General features: G+C 31.5%; 2 protein-coding genes across 2 annotated transcripts in view; one reads left to right on the top strand and one right to left on the bottom strand.

Annotated features, from left to right (window-relative positions):
* Positions 1–19,794, top strand: part of LOC126779093 (uncharacterized) — a 29,752-nt gene extending 9,958 nt beyond the window's left edge. Inside the window, exons 3-15 of the mRNA XM_050502932.1 lie at positions 409–499; positions 2,106–2,273; positions 2,900–3,028; positions 3,702–3,830; positions 4,051–4,276; positions 15,096–15,218; positions 15,296–15,471; positions 15,729–15,862; positions 16,848–16,987; positions 17,558–17,639; positions 17,921–18,065; positions 18,320–18,533; positions 18,745–19,794. Coding sequence (XP_050358889.1) covers positions 409–499; positions 2,106–2,273; positions 2,900–3,028; positions 3,702–3,830; positions 4,051–4,276; positions 15,096–15,218; positions 15,296–15,471; positions 15,729–15,862; positions 16,848–16,987; positions 17,558–17,639; positions 17,921–18,065; positions 18,320–18,533; positions 18,745–18,896 — 1,909 coding nt within the window. The 3' untranslated portion in view covers positions 18,897–19,794. The remainder of the gene's footprint in view (positions 1–408; positions 500–2,105; positions 2,274–2,899; positions 3,029–3,701; positions 3,831–4,050; positions 4,277–15,095; positions 15,219–15,295; positions 15,472–15,728; positions 15,863–16,847; positions 16,988–17,557; positions 17,640–17,920; positions 18,066–18,319; positions 18,534–18,744) is intronic.
* Positions 19,795–19,817: 23 nt separating this feature from the next.
* LOC126779267 (putative lipoyltransferase 2, mitochondrial) lies at positions 19,818–21,110 on the bottom strand. The gene is made up of 3 exons (XM_050503200.1): positions 20,845–21,110; positions 20,373–20,585; positions 19,818–20,265 (listed from the first exon to the last, which is right to left on the bottom strand). Exons 1-3 carry the CDS (start codon positions 21,017–21,019, stop codon positions 19,928–19,930), a joined length of 726 nt encoding a protein of 241 aa, XP_050359157.1. The 5' UTR covers positions 21,020–21,110; the 3' UTR covers positions 19,818–19,927.
* Between the last annotated feature and the right edge of the window lie 2,873 nt (positions 21,111–23,983).

Genomic DNA, 23,983 nt, shown 5'->3' with positions numbered 1-23,983 from the left:
TGGTAAGAACGGGTGAATCGTAACCGATGATCGTGGGACCAAACCCGGGCAAGCTCCAATGAATTTTCATGTGCTTAATTTGTGATTATAACTTATCTCGTGCTTTACGGTGAAGGAAAACATCGTAAGGAAACCTGCTTGTGTCTAATTTCACTGAAATTCTGCCACATATGTATTCCACCAAACCGCAATGGAGCAGCGTGGTGGAATAAGCTCCAAACCTTCTCCTCAAAAAGGGAGAGGAGGCCTTTAGCCCAGCTGTGGGACATTCACAGGCTGTTACGGCGGTTATAATAATGCATTAAAAAAAATCAAGTACATTTTTGAAAACGGAATAATTTTACGGTGAAGGAAGTAGATATTTAAGCTTACGTTTAAAGTATTATTAACATCTTAATTTTGTTACAGTTTTGTGCTCAACCCCTTAACCCCCGTGCAAGAAACACGCTGCTTACTCCAGAATGATACTCAAGCAAATAACCCCATGGCCACACCACAGGTAACTGTTTGTGCTATATCACTTTTATTTTAAAAGAAACATTATTTGCGTTTCAGTAAGACCAGCCACTTTAAGTTCTTATAATTTTTAAACAGTGGGTAATATCATAAATGGATATAATATGATATAGAAATAAATCATTAATATTCAATAAATTTAATATTATTTTATAATAAAGGACCTCCTCATAAGTCATATAAATAATGTAAAATATATACATTAATAATTTATATTATACATGGCTTGGTTTGAGAATGTATCTTTTGATTTGTAGAAAATTTATATTTATATTTTTTAAATTAATTTCCTAACTTGACGAAGATTAAACACTGATGGAGACAGTTCCGATAAATCTATGTATTAAAATTATAAGGCAAAAGCTGTAAAGAGTATACGCTTGTGTAAACTGAATATATAGGCACTATTATATTATTAATCGGTTGGCATACTTATTATTAATTACCTAAAGAATTTACAGTCAACAAGTGTCATATAAATTATAGATAATATTTCTCATTTATCAAGATATAATAAATAGATAAAACGAATCGAACAAGGGCAGCCGTGTATTCTATCCACGCAGTTACTACGTAACTTTATAGTCCAATACATAAATACGTATAGATGGGGATATCTAGACTTGTTTATTCGTTGCCCTAGACACTGCCAATTAGTGTTGCTATGCTGAGATTATATTAACAATTCAGATTAAATCGGTTAACGAGGTTTAGGATTCAGGAAAACCAATGTCCTAGCATGAATTATAAGTATTTAGTATTAAAAAATTGTATTCGTACACATATTATATGTTTAATGTTCTAAAGTTGTGGATTTATCTTCAATGCATTACAGCTATTAATTCTAAGTTCCATAGAATATTTCATTACGTATAAATAAATGATTTCAAAAGTTAATCCGACAGAAAACTTTATTTATTAGCGTTGAAAAGATCAAAGATAATATTAGCAGGCATCCTTGGTCTTGGAGATTCTTATTAGATTTGGAACACTATTATTAGTATGGGTGGGTAGGTATTATACACGTGAGTGTTCACCGCGAACCCTTGATATTGCGATTATTTCGTTGCGGCGTAAGATTTATAGAGAAAATAGAAACCTCTATCAGATCCCGTATTGAAGTATACAGTAGCTCGGATAATCCGTTATTCGCTTTCAGAGCTAATGAACGGCTCAACAATAAATTACGCGTTAAGTGATGCATCTCGGTATATTACGTCTTTTATTTATTTTATGCAAGAATGAAAATAAAAGGATGTTGCACGCGTGGGTACGAGTTTTGTTACGTGTCGTGGGCACTAGTTACATACAAAGCTGGTTTTAACTTTGATATGAGATGGCTTTTATATCTCGTTGTATATGCACAATAAAAGTTAGCAATAGTAGTCCTTTTATTAGACCCTATAAAGATCGCAAAATAAGATATTTAAAGACTAGAATATGGGGACAGGATAAGGCGAAATGTATTTTTTTTAAGTATTTAAATATATTTACATATATAACAATACTATTCTGCTTGCAATAAATTGCAAACAAAATAGGAAAAATAAATTGAATTTATGGGGTACAACATGATATTTTTCTTACAGCGCTCCGTTAACACGTACTACATGGTGAAACTTCAAGTGAGATCGGAAGGTGTCTGCTTGCGGCCTTGGGCATTCGAAAGGGTGCCAGGCAAGTCGCTCCGGGGGCTGGACAATAGCATAATCTACACCTCCACTAAAGAGGCCTGCCTCGCTGCCTGCCTCAATGAGGTAATGAGTCCTGTTATATAAAATTACCCTCATACCATTATTTTCATGAGCATTTTGTTTGAGGCGATTTGTATATCGAGGTACTATAAACGCAACGCCTTTTCATTGTATCTATTCAATTTATATTTTACGGCTCCGTTCCACATCGAGAGATACAGGAAAATGATACGGGCTTTATTGAGTGCAGGTGCCTGTAGCTTTGAGACTTTGTAAGTTTATGGAAAATCGATTACAACTTTATGGCACCGCTTTAGTGCAAAGTGCCTTTTGTTTGTTTGAATACATTTAATGAAATACATACATATTATTCTGTTAAATTATTATATTAAAATTAAAACCGAATAACTTCTACGAATATTAATTCGAAGACGAATTATCGTAAAATCCAAAATTTCAAAGTTAAAAATGAAACTAAAAGTAAATTTGGTTTTAAATTACGATGCATATATGCTATATATTAAGATGCGTATTTGTATATTTACGAAAGGTTAACAAAAATTTAAAAAGGCTAACCGGTTGCCTTTTTAAATAACCGAACAAGAAATGTCTGCATGGAAGATATATATTACACGAACGATCAAAAATATACATTAGGAGTTATTATAGTGTGCGTTTTATTATGACAGAAAAAGTTCCCATGTCGATCAGCGGAGTATGAATACGGAAGTATGAGATGCGCACTCAGCGATTCCGATCGACGCACTGCGCAGCCGTTCGTCCAACTCGTTGATACGCCCGGGGCTGATTATTTTGAGGTAAGAATTGAAGAAGTAATACGATTTCTTTAAAAATAGAAGTAGCCCTGAGTCTTGAATAATTATTACTTGGAAATGCAATTCGCGTAAAACTTACTCAGTATCTTACAGTCTCAGACATAATTTAATCAGCAGAGCATCTTGAGTTTTTTTTGATAAGGGATTTAAACCTGTTGTGTTTAATTTTTAAATGTTCCTTCTTGTTTTATTAGTTCTTTTTCGGGATATGACGAATGCTTCATGTTTTTGCCCATAAAGCATATACTACTTTACTAAATTAAAAATATTTCAAATATCCTATGTATTTTTATACATTTAATACGGGGATCTAATCATATTCCTCAAACATTAAGTTAGATAATATATCTTATGAAGAAATTCCGATTGTTTGTATAGATTAAAAAAACTTACCGCATGCAATTATGACAATAATAGAGTAAATGCAAATGGAACAAAATACTTTCGCATTTATTACGAATGCATACTTTAAATACATAGTAGCATCAATTTCCAACCTACATTTCCTTCCAACGAAACACATTAGTTGTTAGTCTAGTTCTTCACTAAAACGATTCCTCGAACGTTCACAACACATTCGCACTTGGCTGTTAGGGTAAATAAATAGTGTTTATCGCCATTACGTGTTTTAAGTGATATCTGTGTGGTCGTACAGAATTTGTGCCTGAAGGCGTCGCAAGCGTGCAAAGGATCGAGGATATTTACCGCTCCGCGTGTGGGAGTCGCCGAGGATAAAGTGGCGCAGTACGCTGGTTTGCACTACTACACGGACAAGGAGCTGCAGGTATTATAAGCAAAGATTTTGTTATCGCTTTAAATGTTTATTAGAAGATTTAAACTATAGAGGATACATGTCAAGGATTCGATACAATATATGACATTAGCAAGAGTTAAAAAGTAATTGGATTCTATTTTTTGCAACTTTCAACTATTCTGTTTATCTCGAATAGATCTCAGAGATAGATTGCTTTTTTATTTTTTGCTAATACTGTTATTTTCAATAGGTGACATCAGAGTCAGCCTGCAGGCTCGCTTGTGAAATAGAATCCGAGTTCCTATGTCGCTCCTTTTTGTACCTCGGTGCGCCGCATTCGGCAACATACAACTGCCGTCTTTATCATCTCGATCACAACACGCTGCCAGACGGACCCTCAGCTTATCTAAACGCCGAAAGACCGTTGATCGATGATGGAGAACCTATTGGAAAATATTTCGAGAACTTCTGTGAGAGTGAGTAGTTTTATTTAATATACGTACGCAGTAATAAATATAAGTAATTTGATACGCTATTAATTACGTTACCAGTGTCTTGAATGAGACAAATTTTATTCCTCTCTTTTTATAATAAATACAAAAAAATGTACGATCATTTTCGATGTTCATCTATTAATATATAAAAAAATATTATAATTTTGAATGAATGAAATTGAAATTCTTTGTAATTCATTGTATTACATTTTGTATTCGAATATAACATATCAATATTATCCCATAACTTGATGAGTACATAGATATAAAAAATATCAGACAATCTTATTTGAGTAATTTGGCGATAGACTACTACATTCTACATTCTATGCATTTATTACTCAATATTATATGCTTTACAAAATTTATCATTTGTGGAAGTAAGCCATATATTAAACATCGATTCTTTAATAGCTTTAGCGAACTTATATTTTTTATTCTATTTATAACGAATATTTTAATGAGATGGTAGTATTCTGCGTTCTGTTTATATAAGAAGAATGCGTACGAACCAAATCAATTACGAGATCATTTGATTACATCTCGCATTTAAAAATAGACAAATGAGGTAAACCGACTGGTTAAGAACGTAATCCAATAAAATAAGTATTATAAAGAATTCAATGACATTAAGTTAGTTAATTGCATAAGATAACATGTTAAGTGATAATCATCGAGTAATATGTAATTTAGGTGTCATTTGTCCATTCCTTGGTAATTTCTTGCCAGCCAATACTTAACTTGCCTATATTCTACGGCCTTACTTATAAATGTCTCTCAGTGGCTGTTTAGTTAAACACTGTTTTCACTCTTTTTGATATATTGATTTGACATATGAAAGAAGGAGACATATCATTGTTTAACTAATCACCCATTAAACTACGTTTATAAGTAAGACTTCTAAGGTTAGGATTTAACTATTTATGTCTTATTTTATACTTGACGTAACTGAATCAAGGGACTTAATAGAAGCTTTGTTCTGTCAATTACTTAAAGGATGTAGTCGTTAATAAACTTAACGTCGTCGTATTTTCCATTGTCGGAAAGTCGGAAAACTCTTATTAATTAACAGAATTATAAGTAACAAACTGTTAAACGCAACTTCGTTCTCGTCAGATTAATTTTTTGTCTCGTAATTTATATGTCGGTCCTTACCCAAGCTAATTCTATGTTAAATTTAATAAGTTCAGTGATTTAGGTGTCTTTTGCTAATAAGCAAACATATTTACGTCTTTATTGTATGAGGCTGATTGCTGCAGCGTTATTGCACTTAATTTCAACACTTGTTGTTTTATGAATCTTACCAACCGACAGATTTTTTACTGTTATGTTTGTAAATTCGATTTGATCTATGTATTATAAATAATACATACCCATATGGATTATTATTCATTCAAAATAACTTATAATTTAAGTTTAACGTATGCAATTATAAGTTATGCAATAAATCGGTAGGGTGAAATAATCACAGTTTTTTGATCTATTTAATATCACCATCATCAATTCCAAAATTAATTTAAGCGTACCATTGAGTAATTAATATTTTTAACGCGCAAATCCCGGATGTGTCTCTGAATCACTAGATACGAGTACGTGGATAAAATGTATTAGCCGGCACAAACTTGTTCTCTATATCAGGCACTGTGACTTCTTGCCATAGAAATTGCGCTCTTGGAAGAAAACAAAGACATAGAGCTATTTCTAAGAGAAAATAAAGTATTTCCGACTGTACGATTTTTAATTGCAAATAACAAAACTTGTCTTCTTAAATGGGAGATGTAATTTGCTATTGATGTTTTATTCTATTAATAGATACTGTATTAACGATTAAATCAAACTATTCTAATGAGAGATTAATTTCAATATATTAACTAGTGTTTTAACATTTAATCTTAGTATGCTAGGATAGCGCCAAATCGAGGAAAGACCAATTATTCGACTTAAAATTCGGTAATATTTTTTATCACTGGTAACTCACTGCGACATCATTTTTATATTACTGACTAAGTTATGAAATAATCGAGACAATTTTCATTAATTATTTTATATTATTTTTCTAAAAAGATCGGATTTTACTGCTTTACTAAAGTAAGCAAATGGTAATGAGAATGGTTGTTAGATTTGTGATTTTCGTCTGGTAACGTTCAAACCCACACTAATAAAAATTGTACATTATCATATTGAACTCGCTTCAACCAATTAGTGCTAATAAAATGGAGTTAAAATTAACGTGTACTTAAAACATAGCCTATCCTTACAATAACAGTACAGAAACAGCCTGTGAATGTCCGACTGCTAAGACCTCATCTCCCTTTTTGAGGAGAAGGTATGGAGCTTATTCCACCACGCTGCTCTAATGCGGGTTGGTGGAATACACATGTAGCAGATTTTCAGTGAAATGACAAATGCAGGTTTTCTCACGATGCTTTTCTTCACCGTATAGCATGAGATGAATTATAATCACAAATTAAGCACATGAAAATTCAGTGGTGCTTGCCCGGGTTTGAACCCACGATCATCGGTTAAGATTCACGCGTTCTTACTACTGGGCCATCTTGGCCTATCTTATCCTTTGCCTATCCTTATTCGTGTTAAATTAGTAACAAGTAAATAAACCTCCTAAATAGAAATTACGTCCGTGTTCTAAAAGTACCCTAGTACAGCGGATTTTTAAAATGACAAAGTACATACATAATTTTATTGAATTATCAAATGCATTAATTACATCCACAGATGTGATAGGTATATCAAATTAAAAACGTATAATAAAAAAATTATCCAGGAAGAACTACGAGTAAATGAACACGTACAAAAATTAGTTCCAGCCCGACCACAGCATTGATATCACGACTGACAATAGCGACCTCGGTGGTCCGCAATTAACGGTCCACGTTTGCGCACTACAGAAATTGTTTTCCAGTAGCACGAACAGCGCAACAATATGGACTTGAAATAGCATTTTCGGTACTACACTATTTTATTAATGAGTCGGACACGTTGCTAAAGCGCCCATGTAGGGAGCCAATGAGTATATTATCTATTTCATGTTTGCTGTTCTAGGAAACATGTGTAAACAATAAAAAAACATTTACTAACAATCTTGGTATTGTTAAGTTTTAATGTGCTTAAAATGTGGGGTTATTAATTATTTCATTTAAAAAAAGCATAACTTAGCACACAAGTTAGCACATTGGCAAAAATATAATATAGTATTAAATTTTATAATTCCACTCTGTTCCACGTGGAGGAAATATCAGAATGGAAAAGATTGGGGGAGGCCTATGCCAATAGGCAAACAGATCTGCAGAAAATAAGCAAGTTTCAAGTACTAGAATAAGTCTAAGTTTAATGTGTTAGAATATTGTTTTTTTCAGGTTTAAGATCTAATAAATGGCTATATTATATATTTTGATTTGTACATCACGTTTGTACTTTCTCGACTTTTTTGAGTCGGCTTTAATAAATACTCCGTCCCGGTCACCGGGAAGAAGAGCATTTATATCCCCATCTGTGTTTTAATGTTTAAAAAATAAAGTACTCTTTTTTCCCCTATTATCTACTTACTACTATAATAATGACAAAAAAGTATATACATTAACATGAAACTTACCAAACTATTTATATTATTATTATAATACATGTTGTTTGATGATTCTACGTGCCTGATTTGATAACCCGTTACCAGTAAATTTAATTGATTTAGGGTTGTCCGGATTTCTTTTCTTGAAAAATGTCTCTAATCGTTTAAGATAACCAGGTCCTTTGGCTCTGGCTTTAAAATAACAAAACATAAGTTCTTCTAACTCTACTGGTGACCACTTCTTTCTTGCATCTTCATATTGTGAGTCAGTGGTCGTTTCAGATGTACCGGCTGAGCTTGCGGGAGCCAAGCCCTGCATCGCCTTGTTCATCGGTTGTAGTCCTTGAGGATCTTTCCCTAACCCCCTTATCCCCGACTCCCGTCCAACCGGCAAGCGGGGAGTCACTGGCTAGCTTATTATTATCATTATTATATTAAATTTTATAATAGTTAATCTACTATATTATGATATTTAAACCATATATGTAATGGAGTTATCACTTACATATTTGCCTTAAAAATAAAGAAGAAATTATTGACACGATTTTAGAGCATGTAACAAGTTTTAAGATATTGATAAAAATACAGGTCGACGTATGGTGTATGTATATGATGCATATACGATAACCTAAATAATTTTTTTATACTTTTATTTATAATACATAACAGTACAAATCTAAAGCGCAACGTCAAGATAAGTGGTAATGACTTCATTAATTCACCGTAATCTTGCACGGAAACTACTGTTAAAGAGAGCAATTAAACATAACTTCTCACCTAACTCGTTCGTGGGAATGACTTTGTGCATAATAAACCATTTTTAATAAAGGTAAAATATTCAAAAACGTAGTAGTCATGACCATTTTTACCTCGTATTTTATTTGAAAATTTATATGTTAATTTATAGTTTTAATGTAGTAAATAGAAATTAAATAAAAATTCAAATACATAAATGTTATTGCAAACAATTTCGTTTAACTTCGTGAACTTCTAAAGTAACTGTCATGAATTTAGTATAAATACTAAATAACAGCTTAAATCATCGATGGCTTGTTGTAGAATTTATGATAGAATTTACGGCACAACGGCGATATCATGTATATAGCTAGATAAAGATAAACGCAGGTTAATATCGCTGGCAACTAGGGTCAGGGTCAATAGCAATCGAGCATAGTTGGGAGTAACGATAGATCTGGCGAATTGTGACGCAGTGCTTTTGTAATACGATATAGCTCGAGCTGGCCCAGTTGACTGAACTTGCTGATAGCTATCTCGAGCTCTATATAAACTAACAATTTTCAATTACGTAATTGGTATAGACATTTTAATCTCAGTTCCTTAACTAAGGAAAACTTCATAAATATTATAATTTCTTAAAGATATATTCGCAGAATCAATATGTCAAAAAAAGTCCAAATAATTTTACTATTAATAACAGAAAAGGAAGCAATATTAAATAATGGACTTATGACACTTTATGTATTTTTATATCTTAATTTGTCTTTAAGGATTATATGTACAAGTAAATACGTAAATTTTACTACACCATAAATATGAATTGTAGTCTTAATTAAACTTTACTAGCATAGTGAAGATAAGAAGCATAGTGAACATACAAACTTAGTTAATGAGTAAGATGACATATAAGTAATATAAATACTAATTTTTCATTTAATGTTTAAAATTTTCAACGACTTTTTGTACTGTTGGTGTTTATCAAAAAATATAAATGAAATAGCTTGGAACAATGTAAACAGAGGCGTAGATTGAGGAAACAACAGTTAGGTTCCGCTATAAGAAAGTCTGGAAAGCTACTCCATTACGTGGACCCGATGCTACGACATTTAGATTGCCATCTATTGCTAAAGGCCAGGTTCACCGAACACTGAATAATATTATATATATCGATACACCTCATACCGTTACTTGAATCCAATCCCCTAGACTTCCTCCAGCATAATGAGAAACGTAATTGTAATAAAACTATATTATCTAATATCGGTAATCAATGTCTCGTAATTGAATAAAGTTCGGCATTGAACCGAAATTGATCGAATTAGAGATAAAAAGGGGGCATCAGTATCTATTACATGTCGACATAATTTGGTTATGTTTACAATATAAAATCCGCTGAGTCACAGCAACAGTTGCATTTTAGTGCAAAAAAATCTATAGCGAGCGTCGGCGGCGTCGCTCGTGCGTGCCTTCTAACGGTGGTGGTACACGAAATTGAAAATTAGTTTTTGCGGCGCCCGAGAGCTCGGCTCCGTCTTGCTCCAGTCCTAATTCAGCTGTAATTGAATCGAGATAGATTTAGAACGTTGACGGCATTGATTGTGTGTCGATACTTAATTTTCATTGCACGAAATGACAAATTGATTACATACGAGGAGGTATGCAAAACTGATTATTTGGTTATTATAAAATATTAACATTAAAGTGGTATTTTTTACTAACCGGTAAATGGTATAAGTTTTATAATTAAGTTATAGTTCTTAGAAGAGTATATTATATTATATATTTATAGAGTATTATACGTAACTGTTTTATCTTCATTATTTTTAAATAAGTCCCAGAGGTTCCTCGTCATATGTCGACGACTCCACGATTAATAACTTAAGTGAAACTACTTTACTTGGTGATAGGGCTTTGTGTAAGCTCGTGCTATCGTTACCATCCACTCATCAGATATTCTACCGCTAAACAACACAACTTAGTATTGTTGTGTTCCGGTTTAAAGAGTGAGTGAACTACAGGCACAAGGGGCTAACTATCTTATTCCTAAGGGTGGTGGCGCATTGGCTATGCACGGAATGCTTAATATTTCTTACAATGCCAATATCTGTGGGCGATTGTGACTACTTATCAACAAGTGGCACAATTGCCAGTTCGCCTACCTACTCTATGTAAAAAAACAGGAATAACTAATAATAATTATATATATATATATATATTATAATCATTGCATAAGTCATTGCATAAGTTTATTACAGTAATTTACAATAGAATACATTTAACGAACCTAGCTCACTTGGCAACAATCTAATGGCCTTGCAAGGCCTTGCAACCAGTAATACAGGTCAGTGTCCGCTTCATCCATCGTATGTATAACAATAATGATGATTACGTTATAAGTAATTCTTCCTTTTACATACTTGTAGTTTATAGTTTAACAGCCAATAAAGCTTTTATTTAAATGCAACTCATAAAGCTCATAAAGGTAAAGGACACAAGACCCCAATTGAACAAAACTTAATTTTTTTTTAGCGAACCGATCGTTGTGGAATATTACGATAACACTATTCAGGGTAATGCAAAACTAAATCAAACGAAGATGTTTTATAAATATCATTAGCGTAAAAATATATTAATCACTTTTAAAGCAATTTTTTTTACATTATGTATGATCAAAATACACATTCATTAAATGTTTATTCATATGCATTCCTTAATTATGTTCACATTAACAACACCCTTTCTTAAGGATATCGACCATTAAATTCTGCTTTCATTACATAAAAAAAAATTATAAATAGATCGTCGTTTAAATTTATTTTTGCCATTTTCCATTATGTGTTAATGATATTACGTGCTTAACATAAGCCAGCGACCTTGTCTGTGTTTCTCTTAACTACTCGTAATACAGGTCACTGGCTTCGATTATAGAAGCCAGTTATGTATGTACTACCCTTATGTGTAGCTCGAGGTAAGATTAAAGTTTAGTGTTGTAAAGCGTGTGTTTAGGTCTTTATACTATTATGTGGTTACATCTATAAAGAGGCTTTATATCTATGAAAACCAGTTTAACTGATAAGTTTGCTATTTTTAAACACTTTTATAGACTATTTTACTGCATCATTAAATATGTGCAATATATTCTTAACTAAAATAAATGAACATGATAGAAGTAGTAAGTAAAGATACACCTTACACCAAGTTGGTGTAATTTTAGCTAAAAAAAATATATTTTAAAAGTCTGATTTCCAAACGTAATGTGAAAAAAAATAGTAAAGAAATTCAATATGTTTTATTTTTTACTTCTTTAACACGTCGTGTAGGTAATAAATAAAAGGCATAGTATAGTAACTTGGTACCTAAACGTGCCTGTCGATACGTATTGAATTGCAGTTTTATTTTATCTGTATTTATTTAGTAAAACTTTCATTTGTAATCCGTACTTAAGCGAAGAAACATTGGAATTTAAACTTGAAATTTTCGCAGAAGTGATTCTTAATTAGAGTTGATATCAATTGTTAAATTTCAGCTTAAATAATAATAATTATAACCATTATAATAAATAATATTAAGTAATATAATACTTGAAATAACAAAAAATCGATAAATAAAGAAAAAAATGCCTAATTCACTTTTACACATAATAAAGACATTAAAATAAACATAACATTGACAAATAAACATATTGAATTTATCAGGAAGTCGATTATAGTTTGAATGAGGACGAGATGTTTCAGAAGGCAGTAATTACTTGAACTAGGTAAACGACTTTTGACAAGTCAAACTGGAAACGAATGGTTTTGAAATATGGTCATCCTATTAATATTCATTGCGTAACAGTAGCTAACCGTTAATTCAGATGTTGTCAAGTATGTCATAATTTTTTTTTTATCTATAAACTAAGTTAACTGGATTTCTATGAAAATGCAACGGTAGATTATCGTTGACGTGTTCTTCTATAAATAAAGTCAGTGTAACTGTTAATGCATTCTGATGTTCCAACTTACAGAATCAAGTAAGATTTTTCAACCAGAATAAGTCATCTTTGCGTAGCTGCGTTATAAAATTACTGCAATTAGAGGTCTTAATTGCTAGTAGTTGGTTTAATAGTATTCAAATATATATATTAAATATTATAAATAGAAATCTTGTGTCTAGAAAATATAAAATCAGGTCAAATCCGGCAAACAATCAGCAATTAAGTTGTAAAATGGCTTTGAGTGTAGTAGTTTTATTTTTAAAAGCGATTAGATTGTATCGTGTTACAATCGTCATTCCATATACAGAGAGAATAGCATAACTGTGATACTTAGTTAAATAAAAGACCAACAAGTTTGTATAGCGATTTATAATCCGTAACTTTGACATACCTAACGGCAAAATAGTTAAAGTTAACAAATTGGGGAATTTTCTTTTGTAACGCGATCATCGTTTTTATAAAAACTACGACTAACCTACTTTCAAATCGAAGGCGATTTCTAAAGATTTTTTGAGCTCCGAAAAAGATGATAACAAAACTATTGAGGTATGAATGTATTATAATCATCCGATAGCGTACGAAAAATGGTATTTTTTAAAATATAGCGGTCTATAAATAAAAATCATGACCGTTTTGTTCACTCTCCGGTTTATAAATATTTAAGTGAATATTTTCAGGTCAGCTGTGATATTATTGAAAAAATAATAATATGCACCTCATTCATTTCTTTTCTTAAAAAACTTCAAGCATAGTTATGCTTGTATTATTCTTAGCAATATTTCATTAAGATTTTTTAATTATAAAAATATGCATTTTAATTAGTCCTCCACAGTGATATAAGCGTGGGAAAAATTATTATTTCAACTACTGAAGCGTTACGAACAGAAAAAGGAGTAATGTCATCGACATTTATCTAGAAAATACAAGTCTGAGAATAGGTTTTACGTGCGTAACAATTATAATAAAAACTTATAGCTCGGGGTGACCATGTTTTTTAAGTATTCGCGTAAGAATGTCTACGTCTGGCGTAACCAGACTAGAATTTATTTTTGTAGCTCTAAAATATTAAAAAAAAGTGTTTGTATAATTAAAATAGATTGCCAATAAATATTTCTTAATCCTAAATTTTTATTATATTATATTTTTTATTATTTAGCTTATTAACTTTATGAATTCTGAAAGGGCATATTAACTATCTTTTCCGTAATGCATAATGAATTGTTCAAATTGGTAGTTCCTGAGATCAGCTTGTTCAACCGTAAAATTCTCCTCTTTATAACATAGATTTATAAAATAATCTACTATTTGTGTATAATGTATGCAAATACTAACTAACGTAACATTTATTGGTGAAAAAATTATAAGAATTTTTAATGAGTTTTTCACATATTAATGGAGCCATTAAATTCTTACTTGTTTTGTTGCTTAATAAAAATTACTTCAATAATAATTAATTATATGACATTTTTATTGCTAAGTAGACGTTTTATGTTTTAAAGATAATATATTTGAACGGTAAATAAAGAAGCTAAAAACAAATTTATCCTGTAAAGACCTTAATTATATGATATATTAAGGTTCTTTATACTCAAAGTTTTTTATTTAAAATTGGTATAAAATTAAAAAATATTGTTTTCATTCTGGCGGTTCTTTTAAAAATACAGACGTTTACATTTTAAAAACGCACTAGGTAGATGTTCAAATCACGTTTTTTATTAAATTATGATACTCTGCCCTGCCCGAATGACAAACCTTTGTCTGACCGGTCAACGGCCTAAATCGCTTAACGTCATTTTATTGGTTGCTGACATGGCGTATACGAAACATTGGCACCAAGCTAACGAATCGATTCGAGACGGTTCACGAGCCGTCGTTCCGGTAACTGATTTTGTCATTAGCACCCTTTATTTTACAGTTCTTCGACAACGGAAATTCTGAAACAATGTTGTTAGAATTGATTTTTTATTTCATTTCTAAGTAAAAAGTTGTTACCTATTTCTATTACATTTGCTAGAAATGTTCAATTGTATTTTTATTTTGATATGTATATAATATGAATAGTTTTGCTAAAGAAATGTTTTATGTAATTTAATACGATGTAGATATAAATCTCCGTGTGAGGTACGAGTATTATAATGATTTCCGTTGATGGACCTAACGTCAGAATAATTTAAACTGGCGACATGAAGTAAATCACAATATAATGGCACGTTAAAACAACGATGGTGTTCCGTGGTATTAACCCAGAGCGAATGTAAAAGCCTCTAAGTATGCAGTACCTACTTATCAATTGCGTGTGAAAAATCTAGAATTGCTCGAAGCGGCGAGCTTTACGTTGCTCGGTAATTACAGTACCAACGTTACACTTGGAATCGTCCATTGCCGCAATCTTCTATCGATTATGATCGTACATGTCGAACGCATCCGTTTGTAGCTAATCAAAGTTCTAAAAATACATCCCAGTCTTAAAAAGTCCTGTAGTTAAATGCTTTGTATTCTATTTGTAGAGCCAGCTGCCAATCCGAGTGGAGAACTGCCTGTCTCAATAGAACACCATCAAGATACTAACATGTCGAGTAACTTGACGAGAAATGACGCCAATTGTGACAAGACTGGAACCTGCTATGACGGTAATTACCCATCAACGAGAACTTGTAGTTTTCTACATCCAGTCGATGCTAATGACTAACATTGGTAATTATTTCAGTCTCCGTCCATTGCAAAGATACTAGAATTGCCGTGCAAGTCCGTACGAACAAGCCTTTCAACGGAAGGATCTACGCATTGGGTCGTTCGGAAACATGCAACATAGATGTGGTTAACAGCGATCTATTCAGATTAGATCTTACAATGGCGGGACAGGATTGTAATACCCAGAGTGTAGTAAGTTGATTACATTAATTACATTATCTTTTTAATGTTACTGCTTTCACTAGGTATTATAACAGAATTACATATACTATCTTGAGCAAAAATATAAAGATGAGAGAATATTTTATACATAAAATAAATATTATTAAAAAATAATAAAAAGAATTATTATAAATTTAAACAAAACACTTAATGCGTCTAAGGTACACCTTAGACATATGATTGAAAAAAATGTATATACATTTTTAATTTTTTCTGTATCTTTTAAGACTGGAGTATATTCCAACACCGTCGTACTCCAGCACCACAGCGTGGTCATGACGAAGGCTGACAAGATCTACAAAGTGAAGTGCACATACGACATGAGTTCAAAGAATATCACATTTGGAATGGTGCCCATCAGGTCGGTAACAGTACTTCGGCATAATAAAACTGTATTTAAAGCAATTCAAGCGACCCATGCTAAATAACTATGACAAACGGTTAGATATAAACGTACTTAGAATACGTATCACTTAATACATAGTCAAAACTTTCATTGTGAAAACTTGCATCGTGAGAAATAATTTTCCTCATCAACATTTTGAAGGTTCCATTTATAAATTTAATATTTTATGAATTTTAATTATATAAATAATGCAATATGTTTAACATTTTATATATAGAACAGCTTGGTATTATACAGCCAGTGAAATAATTCACATACCGACACATGTGAACACGAACATAAAATTCTATTGACCCAATATCGGTTCTGAATTAAACATAAAACAATTAGATTCCTCTACACCGGTGTGGAATGTAAGCGTGATGAGCATAGGCAACGACTTTTTTATTCTGTATGGATTTTTAATAGTCTAAGGCGAAGTGCGATATAATAATGATTGCTGTCAATGATTCCGATACATGCATTTAAACTAGCATTACACATTATTACATTCAATCGCGGAAAGTTAAATGTATAATTCAAAGGCGCAACGTAGCCATATTTATTTATGATATAAATTTAAGAAAAAAGTAAAAACGTGTTATATCTTAGTGCTAGGCAAAAAGTTCTCCTTTTGAGGAGAATATTTGATACTTATTCCACCATGGCGCTACAATGTGGTTTGGCGGATAAACATTTGGCGAATTTTGTCGAGCACAGGTTTTCCTTCGCCGCCGAGCACGAGACAAATGATTTATTAAAAAAGTGAAGAACATGAACACTAAATTGTGTTTGCCCTATATTGAATCCGCAATCTTTGCTGAAAAGTCACACGCTCTAACTACTTTTCTCTAACGATTACGTTCTTTCTTAGAGTTTCGACGAGTTTGTTCTTACAGAATAACTTTTCTGTTTGTCGATTCGATATTATAGTTTTTAATAAATTCTATGTATACATCAGAGACCCAGAGATGATTTCTATCACTGCGGCTCCTGAAGCCCCACCACCACGCATCCGCATCCTGGACAGCCGCCAGCACGAGGTGGAAACCGTCCGTATTGGAGACAAGCTCACCTTCCGCATCGAAATACCGGAGGACAGTAAGTTTATTCTTATTACAATTTAAAATTTTATTAATAAAGTAAATTGTCTCAATTGTATCTCTGGTTGTTTGGTAGTGAGTGACTTTAGTCATTAAGTCCGCATTTTGTTCAGGAAACAATTTTGAATAATAGTTTTTTTAAAAATTAATAAAATTAGTAAATTCACCAAAAGAACAAAATATAAAAAGATTGTGATGACGGTCTAATACAATGTTTTTAATATAGTTGTGTATATATATATATTTTATAGAATAGGAAGGCAGACGAGCAAATGGGCCACTTGATGGTAAGTGGTCACCAAACGCCGTTAGACATTGGCATTGCAAGAAATGTCAACCATCGCTTACATAGCCAATGCGCCAGCAATCTTGGGAACTAAGATTTTATGTCCCTTGTGCCTGTAATTACACTGGCTCACTCACCCTTCAAACCGGAACACAACAATTCCAAGTACTGCTGTTTTGCGGTAGAATATCTGATGAGTAGGTGGTACCTACCCAGACGGGCTTGCACAAAGCCCTACCACCAGTTATCTATTATATGATTTAAAATGTTTTATTTTTGCAGCTCCTTATGGCATCTTTGCTCGCAGCTGTGTTGCAATGGCAAAGGATTCAAAAAGCACTTTCCAGATCATCGACGATGAAGGGTTTGTACTTTTATTTAAAGTAAAAAATAAACTAATTTTAATCTATGCAATGTATAAAATATTTGTGATTACTTGTAATGTTTATGTATTTGCTTTAAAGTTTTATAGGATAAAAGTGTGCGTGTGAGTTATAACTGTACTTAATAGGTGTAATTTGACCATTGGAGGAAGAAATTGACCATAATGAAGATTCATGTACAAATTTTAACACTTAAGCACACATATTTAATATGCAATTTTTTTATACAGTTAAAAATACTAAGAATATTTCTCTTTCGTAGATGTCCAGTTGATCCATCGATATTCCCAGCCTTCATTCCCGATGGAAACGCGCTTCAATCTGTGTACGAAGCCTTCAGGTTTACGGAATCCTATGGTGTTATTTTCCAGTGCAATGTGAAATACTGTCTTGGTCCGTGTGAGCCAGTAAGTATTCATTTGTTTTGTTTCATTTTAAAAGTCACGTCTGTAATAATTTTTTTCAGTCTGTTGACCTAAATCACCTATAATGTCAAATCAGTACATAGTTACGTCGATAAAGTTAATGATATAATATGATGTAATAAACGACATTGTAACATTTTATTGAAACTCTTCTAGCAAAAATAAAACAAAGTAAATTAAACTTTAAGTACTTATTAGTTTTTACTAAAACGGCTTCTACTAATTATCAATTTCAGGCTGTTTGCGAATGGGGTAGAGAATCAATTGAGTCTTGGGGAAGAAAGAAGCGTTCGTTGCCTCACAACGAGACAGGTGAAGCTCACGGTCAGGAAGAAGATATGAACATATCTCAAGAGATCCTCGTCCTCGACTTTGGAGATGAGCGACAGAGCACCGATTTCCTTCGTTCAGATAAGCCTGGTGGAACTGCAAGTGAAACTAACTTTGGAGGTCAGTTTTTTAACATAATTCCTAAGTTATTGAATACGTCGTATGACGTTTAATTTAGATACAAGGAAAGTGACCATAAAAATATATGTCTACTATTATACGCGATTTAAATTTTGATTTTTCAATAAAATTATGTTATGAAATTATTCTTTATACGTGATGCAAAAAAACTAGTAAAAATTTTGATAAAATATTTTTGGTATGTTTGCAGAGAAAACAGTGACAATTGTAGAGCCGTGTCCCAGCAAATCGTCGGTGTTGCTGCTCGGCGTCGCGTGCGCGCTGCTTGTTCTGCTATACATCGCCACTATCTTCTGCTACTATATGCGGAAGTGGCTTGCACCACCCAAGCATATGTCATAATTTCTATAAAATTACAAATATGTGGTATACAAGTATTTTGTAACGTTCCAACGCTTTTTTTTACTAAGGAACTTGTGATACAAATGACTGATTCGAAATTCCACGATGTCACGTTCACGTCATTATATCCGTCCGTTTTAAGCTAAGAATCGTGGTGAAAATTTTTCGTGTGTAATATAACCACCGCGTGTCTTGCAACTACCTGATGGTAATTGATTGCATTTAAAAGCATTTATTAATTTTAAGTAGTTATACGAATATAGGTACAACATATGGCTAATACTATTTTTTATGCGATGATGCGTATGTTATGTAGACACATCGATTTTTAATTTAGGATATAATTAAGATTTAGTAATAAATTCAGAATTGCATTTATTATTTGGTAAGCTATTGCTAGGTCCGTTTTTTTTTTGTTTTTGGAATAATCCCCGAAAATTTCATCTCATATTTGGCCAAGGATTTAAAGGGATTATTCTGAATTTGAGCAATTGGTCTAGTTGAGGAATAAATTGGCAGAATTTTGGATACGTATTAATTTTAAGTTGGAATATTTAACGTAATTGTGCCCATTTATGTCTTGTATTGATGTTTTAGTAACTTTTACATATAACCTTTTTAGAATGTCGTTTTGAAAAAAAATCTTGTAAATATACTGTTATCTGTCAGTTTAGGCGCTAACAGTTTTATTTCTACTACTTGTTGAACTTTCAGTTGGGTTCTGTTGAAATGTAACTTAGGCACAGAATTGTAGTATGTATTTTCATATATTTTTTTAATATTTGACATGACAATAACAATATTTCTCTTAACCCAACTTGAGATTTCTTTTTTATTTATTTAGAATTACTTAACACCTATTTATTTTTTATTTTATTTAATAAATGAAATAAATTTGTACAAATCATTTGATTTATTTTATTTCATCATATTTTTAAACAATAAGAAGTCTCTAATAAATTAATAACAACTTAGCAACAAATATTATTATTAATTTGTATTCAATAATAATATTGTGCAATATCAATACACTATAATAACAATTTACTATAAACACTACTAAGTATTTCTCGTTGAGCATCCGTCTCTAGCTCCACAGACTTACAGTCAAATACCTTTTCAAACTTATGTAAAAATATTGGGGTCATTTGATCTGTACTACACACATTACCAGTTTCTTTTGTTAACGAAGTGACACCCTTATCTTCAATACCGCAAGGGTTAATATGATCAAACCATGACAAATCATTGTTACAATTTAGACATATACCATGGGTTGTGACATATCTGGACGCATGGATACCAATAGCTGCAATTTTATTGTCCTCCACCCAAACTCCTGTATGAGGAGATCTGCTTGCCTTTATACCTAATGAAATATCAAATTAAAATATTAAGCGCAATAAAGGATGGCTTAAATTCAATAAAGCTACATAGTTCACAGTTAAGACAATTTGATTATAACAAGTTGCTTACCTAACACTTCACACATTTGTATAACAGTCTCTTCTAGGCTGTGAACATACCACTTCACACTCGGTCTAAAGTGTTTCAAGTTTATAATGGGATATGCTACTAATTGTCCTGGTCCATGGAATGTGATAAGACCGCCTCGGTTTGTTTTACGGAACTCAGCACCTAAGCTGCGCAACCTTAAAATTTCATCATTTGATGTGTCATCTCTGATACCTTAAATATTATAAAAAAAGAATTGTAAAATTTTAATGGGATTTTTATATTTGCATTAACTAAATATTGATGCATATCTTACAAGTTTCCAATTTTTAATAAGTACATATTATAATTATGAGAGTTTTATTAATGAATTTTAGTTTATTTATAATTATAAATATAGTGATTCATATAATTTATCAGTGATAAAATTATTGTTTTATATTTTTAAAAAAGGATGCCGTAAAATAAATAAAAAGTGAGGTTACATACTAACCAACAGTGTAGACAGGTTTGTGTTCGACTAGTAACAGAGTGTCATAGTTCGTAGTTATTCCTTTTCTCATCGAATCCAAATGTTTTCGTGCTATAGATGACTGGATTTTAAAGGCAGTATCGTAACTTATAAGACCCAATTTCCATACTTTTACCATGTTTAATTTATGACACATAATATAAAATTTAAAAAGATTTTTGAGTAATTTCTAAATTTTTATTAAATGCTTTTAATGTTATGTACTATTTTTCTAAAAGTAAGTGAAAATGAAACATCATATTTACAATATAAAAATAAATAAAAAGATTTTTGACATTTCTGACATTAACATTTTATGAACTAAAATTAAATCTTACAATTTTGTAACTAATAATTTGAGTAATTTAAAATTACATATGATATTTTTAAAAGACGAGTTTTAATGAATAAAATATAAAGTTCATATTTAAAATGTACAAGGGATTTAAAAAATATTAATTTTTTCTTGCTTTTGTGCTGACATCTATTTTTACAATGTAAACATTACTGGTTACTTGTGTAGTTATTATACTGATGTCGCTACTAAGCACTAGATAGCGCTTTCAATATTTATTTAATATTTGATTTTCGACACTAAAAGTATGGGATCACAATATAACTTAACACATCTTTCAGCCGGTTTAGTCCACTCGGGTCCCTGTCTGTAGGGCGGTGTTTCGGTCATTACGTAAACCAGCTGTTGAGATAAATATTTGTGTTTAAAAATTAAAAAACACCTCAATTTCATGAAATGAAATTTTAATTGCTAAACATTAAGTAACTATATAATACTTTGAGTAGTTTTACTAATAAATGCAATAATAAAGCGAATATATAATTTTGTCAGATTTAGCGCGCTAATACTTTTGAAATTTGAATTATAACCCTTATGACATTACCGGCGTTTTGCTCGAATGTATTGCTTAGACAAAGTGTTTGTGAGATCGGAGCTCTGGAGTTCTTTAAAACGATGACAACAGGGGTAAGTTTAAGAAATATTTCAAGTCATTTGTTTAAGTATACATACAATATAACATGCACTGAATATCATAAAAAATATAATATATGGTTTATTTACTCTTTCCTGCTCAAATAAATCTGCTTATACAACCATTTTCTTTAAAAATATTCGATTCTTGGTTTATCTACCGTGCTCAAACGATACGGCTGCTGGTGCACTGTTTCTACTTCAGGTTCAATATTTATACAATTTTTTTTTATACAGTCTTTTTATATTTTTATTTGTTGCTGTATTTTTTAAAACTTATCTGTAATTTTAAGATTTACTGTGATGTTCAACAAATCAATATTGTTTTATTTAATTTAAATATAAATGATTAGGTAGGTATTCAAAAAATTCTAAAATGTAAGAATTCACTGCACTGCGTTTTCCTTGGAAAAGCAGTATTTGAGACAGTAGGGGCGATATGAGAGTCCTTTGCGGTAGTCCTCGTTGAACTCAAGTAGTATCAGACATTGTAGACCGCATAGTATACCTACCTGGTGGTTAAGTGTATCTTTATGGATTTATCGAAATTATTTCGTTTTCGGTTTCGATAAATTTTACGGTTAATTTTAAATCTAAATATGTATAATAAAAACGTTGTATATATTATATTCACGATAAACAATGAGATTTATTATGACTTATTTGTTTATAGTTGGGTTCCTAAATCGTTATTTAAATCTGTTAAGTTTGTTTGCTTTTAAATTAATATTAATACTAAATATTTTAATGAAAATCGTATATTTGTTATAAAAGTTATTTTGTTGATTTTTTTTAAATAAAATTAGAATTAAAATTATTTTAAAAAAAGCGTGGCGTGTTCTAACGTTTTAGTTTTTTAATGAAAGTCAAAATATACTTTACCCAATCGCTCTGAAAAACACTTTTGAATCGTCAATTTACAAGATTAAAAGAAATGCTACCGGTTTGGAACGTAAATTCTACCAAAAATAATCTTGCCGATACTAATAATACTATTAAATAACATGTTTTTTAAATATATATTTTTTTGTATATGCTGAATGAAGATCAACAAATAACTCGCATGTTTTTTATGTCTATGAAATCTATACTTTATATTCTAAATTTGTCTGTTTTTGAACTAAAAGTTGTGTAAAGATTAAAAAACCGCTAGTAAGGTAAACAAGTGTCTATTAGGTGAAGCAGGAGCGGTGCTTCCGTCCGGTTTATTTATAGGATACGGGGTGGTGTGGGGTGCGCATGCACAGTTCGATTAGTCTGAATTATTTTATAAGCCCTGTTTTTAGTTAGATATTCGGAACTTTAAGCTATTCCGTAAAACTGAAATGCGACTTATAAATCGATGGTTGAAAGTGATAATTATGCAACATAAGTACACTAAAAATGTAATTTTATTGTAAGTATGTATAACAAGTTTTTTTAAGAAACACTTTAGATTTGATTATAAAAAATAAATGATTTCAATATTTTCACAGGAGATATTTATAGTGCGAAGAAATTTGGACAAATTTTGTTTGCGCACTATTCCCTCACTGCGATTAAATCGAAATCGAATTAATGAAAAATTACATAATGCTGACACTCTAATAGAAGACAGTTATTTAAGTGTTATAATAAAATATTAAAATATTTAAAGTTTTGGAATAAAAATTAAATCATATTTTAAATAACTACAATTAAGAAGATATGAAAATTAACATATGTATGTGATATATAACAAATGTCAATTTAGAATGTGACTGCTTATCGAGAATACAATTATTTATTGAACTAATACCGAGATGGCATAGTGGTAAGAACGCGTGAATCTTAATCGGTGATCGTAGGTTCAAACTCGGGCATGCACCACTGAATTTTCATGTGCATAATTTGTGATTATAATTCATCTCGAAGAAGGAAAACATCGTGAGGAAACCTACTAGTGTCTAATTTCACTGAATTTCTGCCACATGTGTATTCCACCAACCAACATTGGAGCAGCGTGGTGGAATAAGCTCCAAAAATTCTCAAAAAAAGGGACAGGAGGCCTTAGCCCAGCAGTGGGATATTTACAGGCTGTTACTGTCTTAAACTAATTATATGTATTAAATTTTGAATAAAAGAAAAATAAAGAATAATATCCTCAATTATTAT

Source organism: Nymphalis io, chromosome 2, assembly GCF_905147045.1.
Source record: "Nymphalis io chromosome 2, ilAglIoxx1.1, whole genome shotgun sequence".
In the NCBI taxonomy this organism is placed as follows: Eukaryota; Metazoa; Arthropoda; class Insecta; order Lepidoptera; family Nymphalidae; genus Nymphalis; species Nymphalis io.
This window is presented reverse-complemented; position numbering and strand designations above follow the sequence as displayed.

Coding starts and splice junctions, on each gene's coding strand:
- LOC126779267 (XM_050503200.1), bottom strand. CDS start 21,019: ATGTGTCATAAATTAAACATGGTAAAAGTATGGAAATTGGGTCTTATA. Junction 20,586..20,844: donor CAAACCTGTCTACACTGTTG/GTTAGTATGTAA, acceptor ATAATATTTAAG/GTATCAGAGATGACACATCA. Junction 20,266..20,372: donor ACAAATGTGTGAAGTGTTAG/GTAAGCAACTTG, acceptor ATATTTCATTAG/GTATAAAGGCAAGCAGATCT.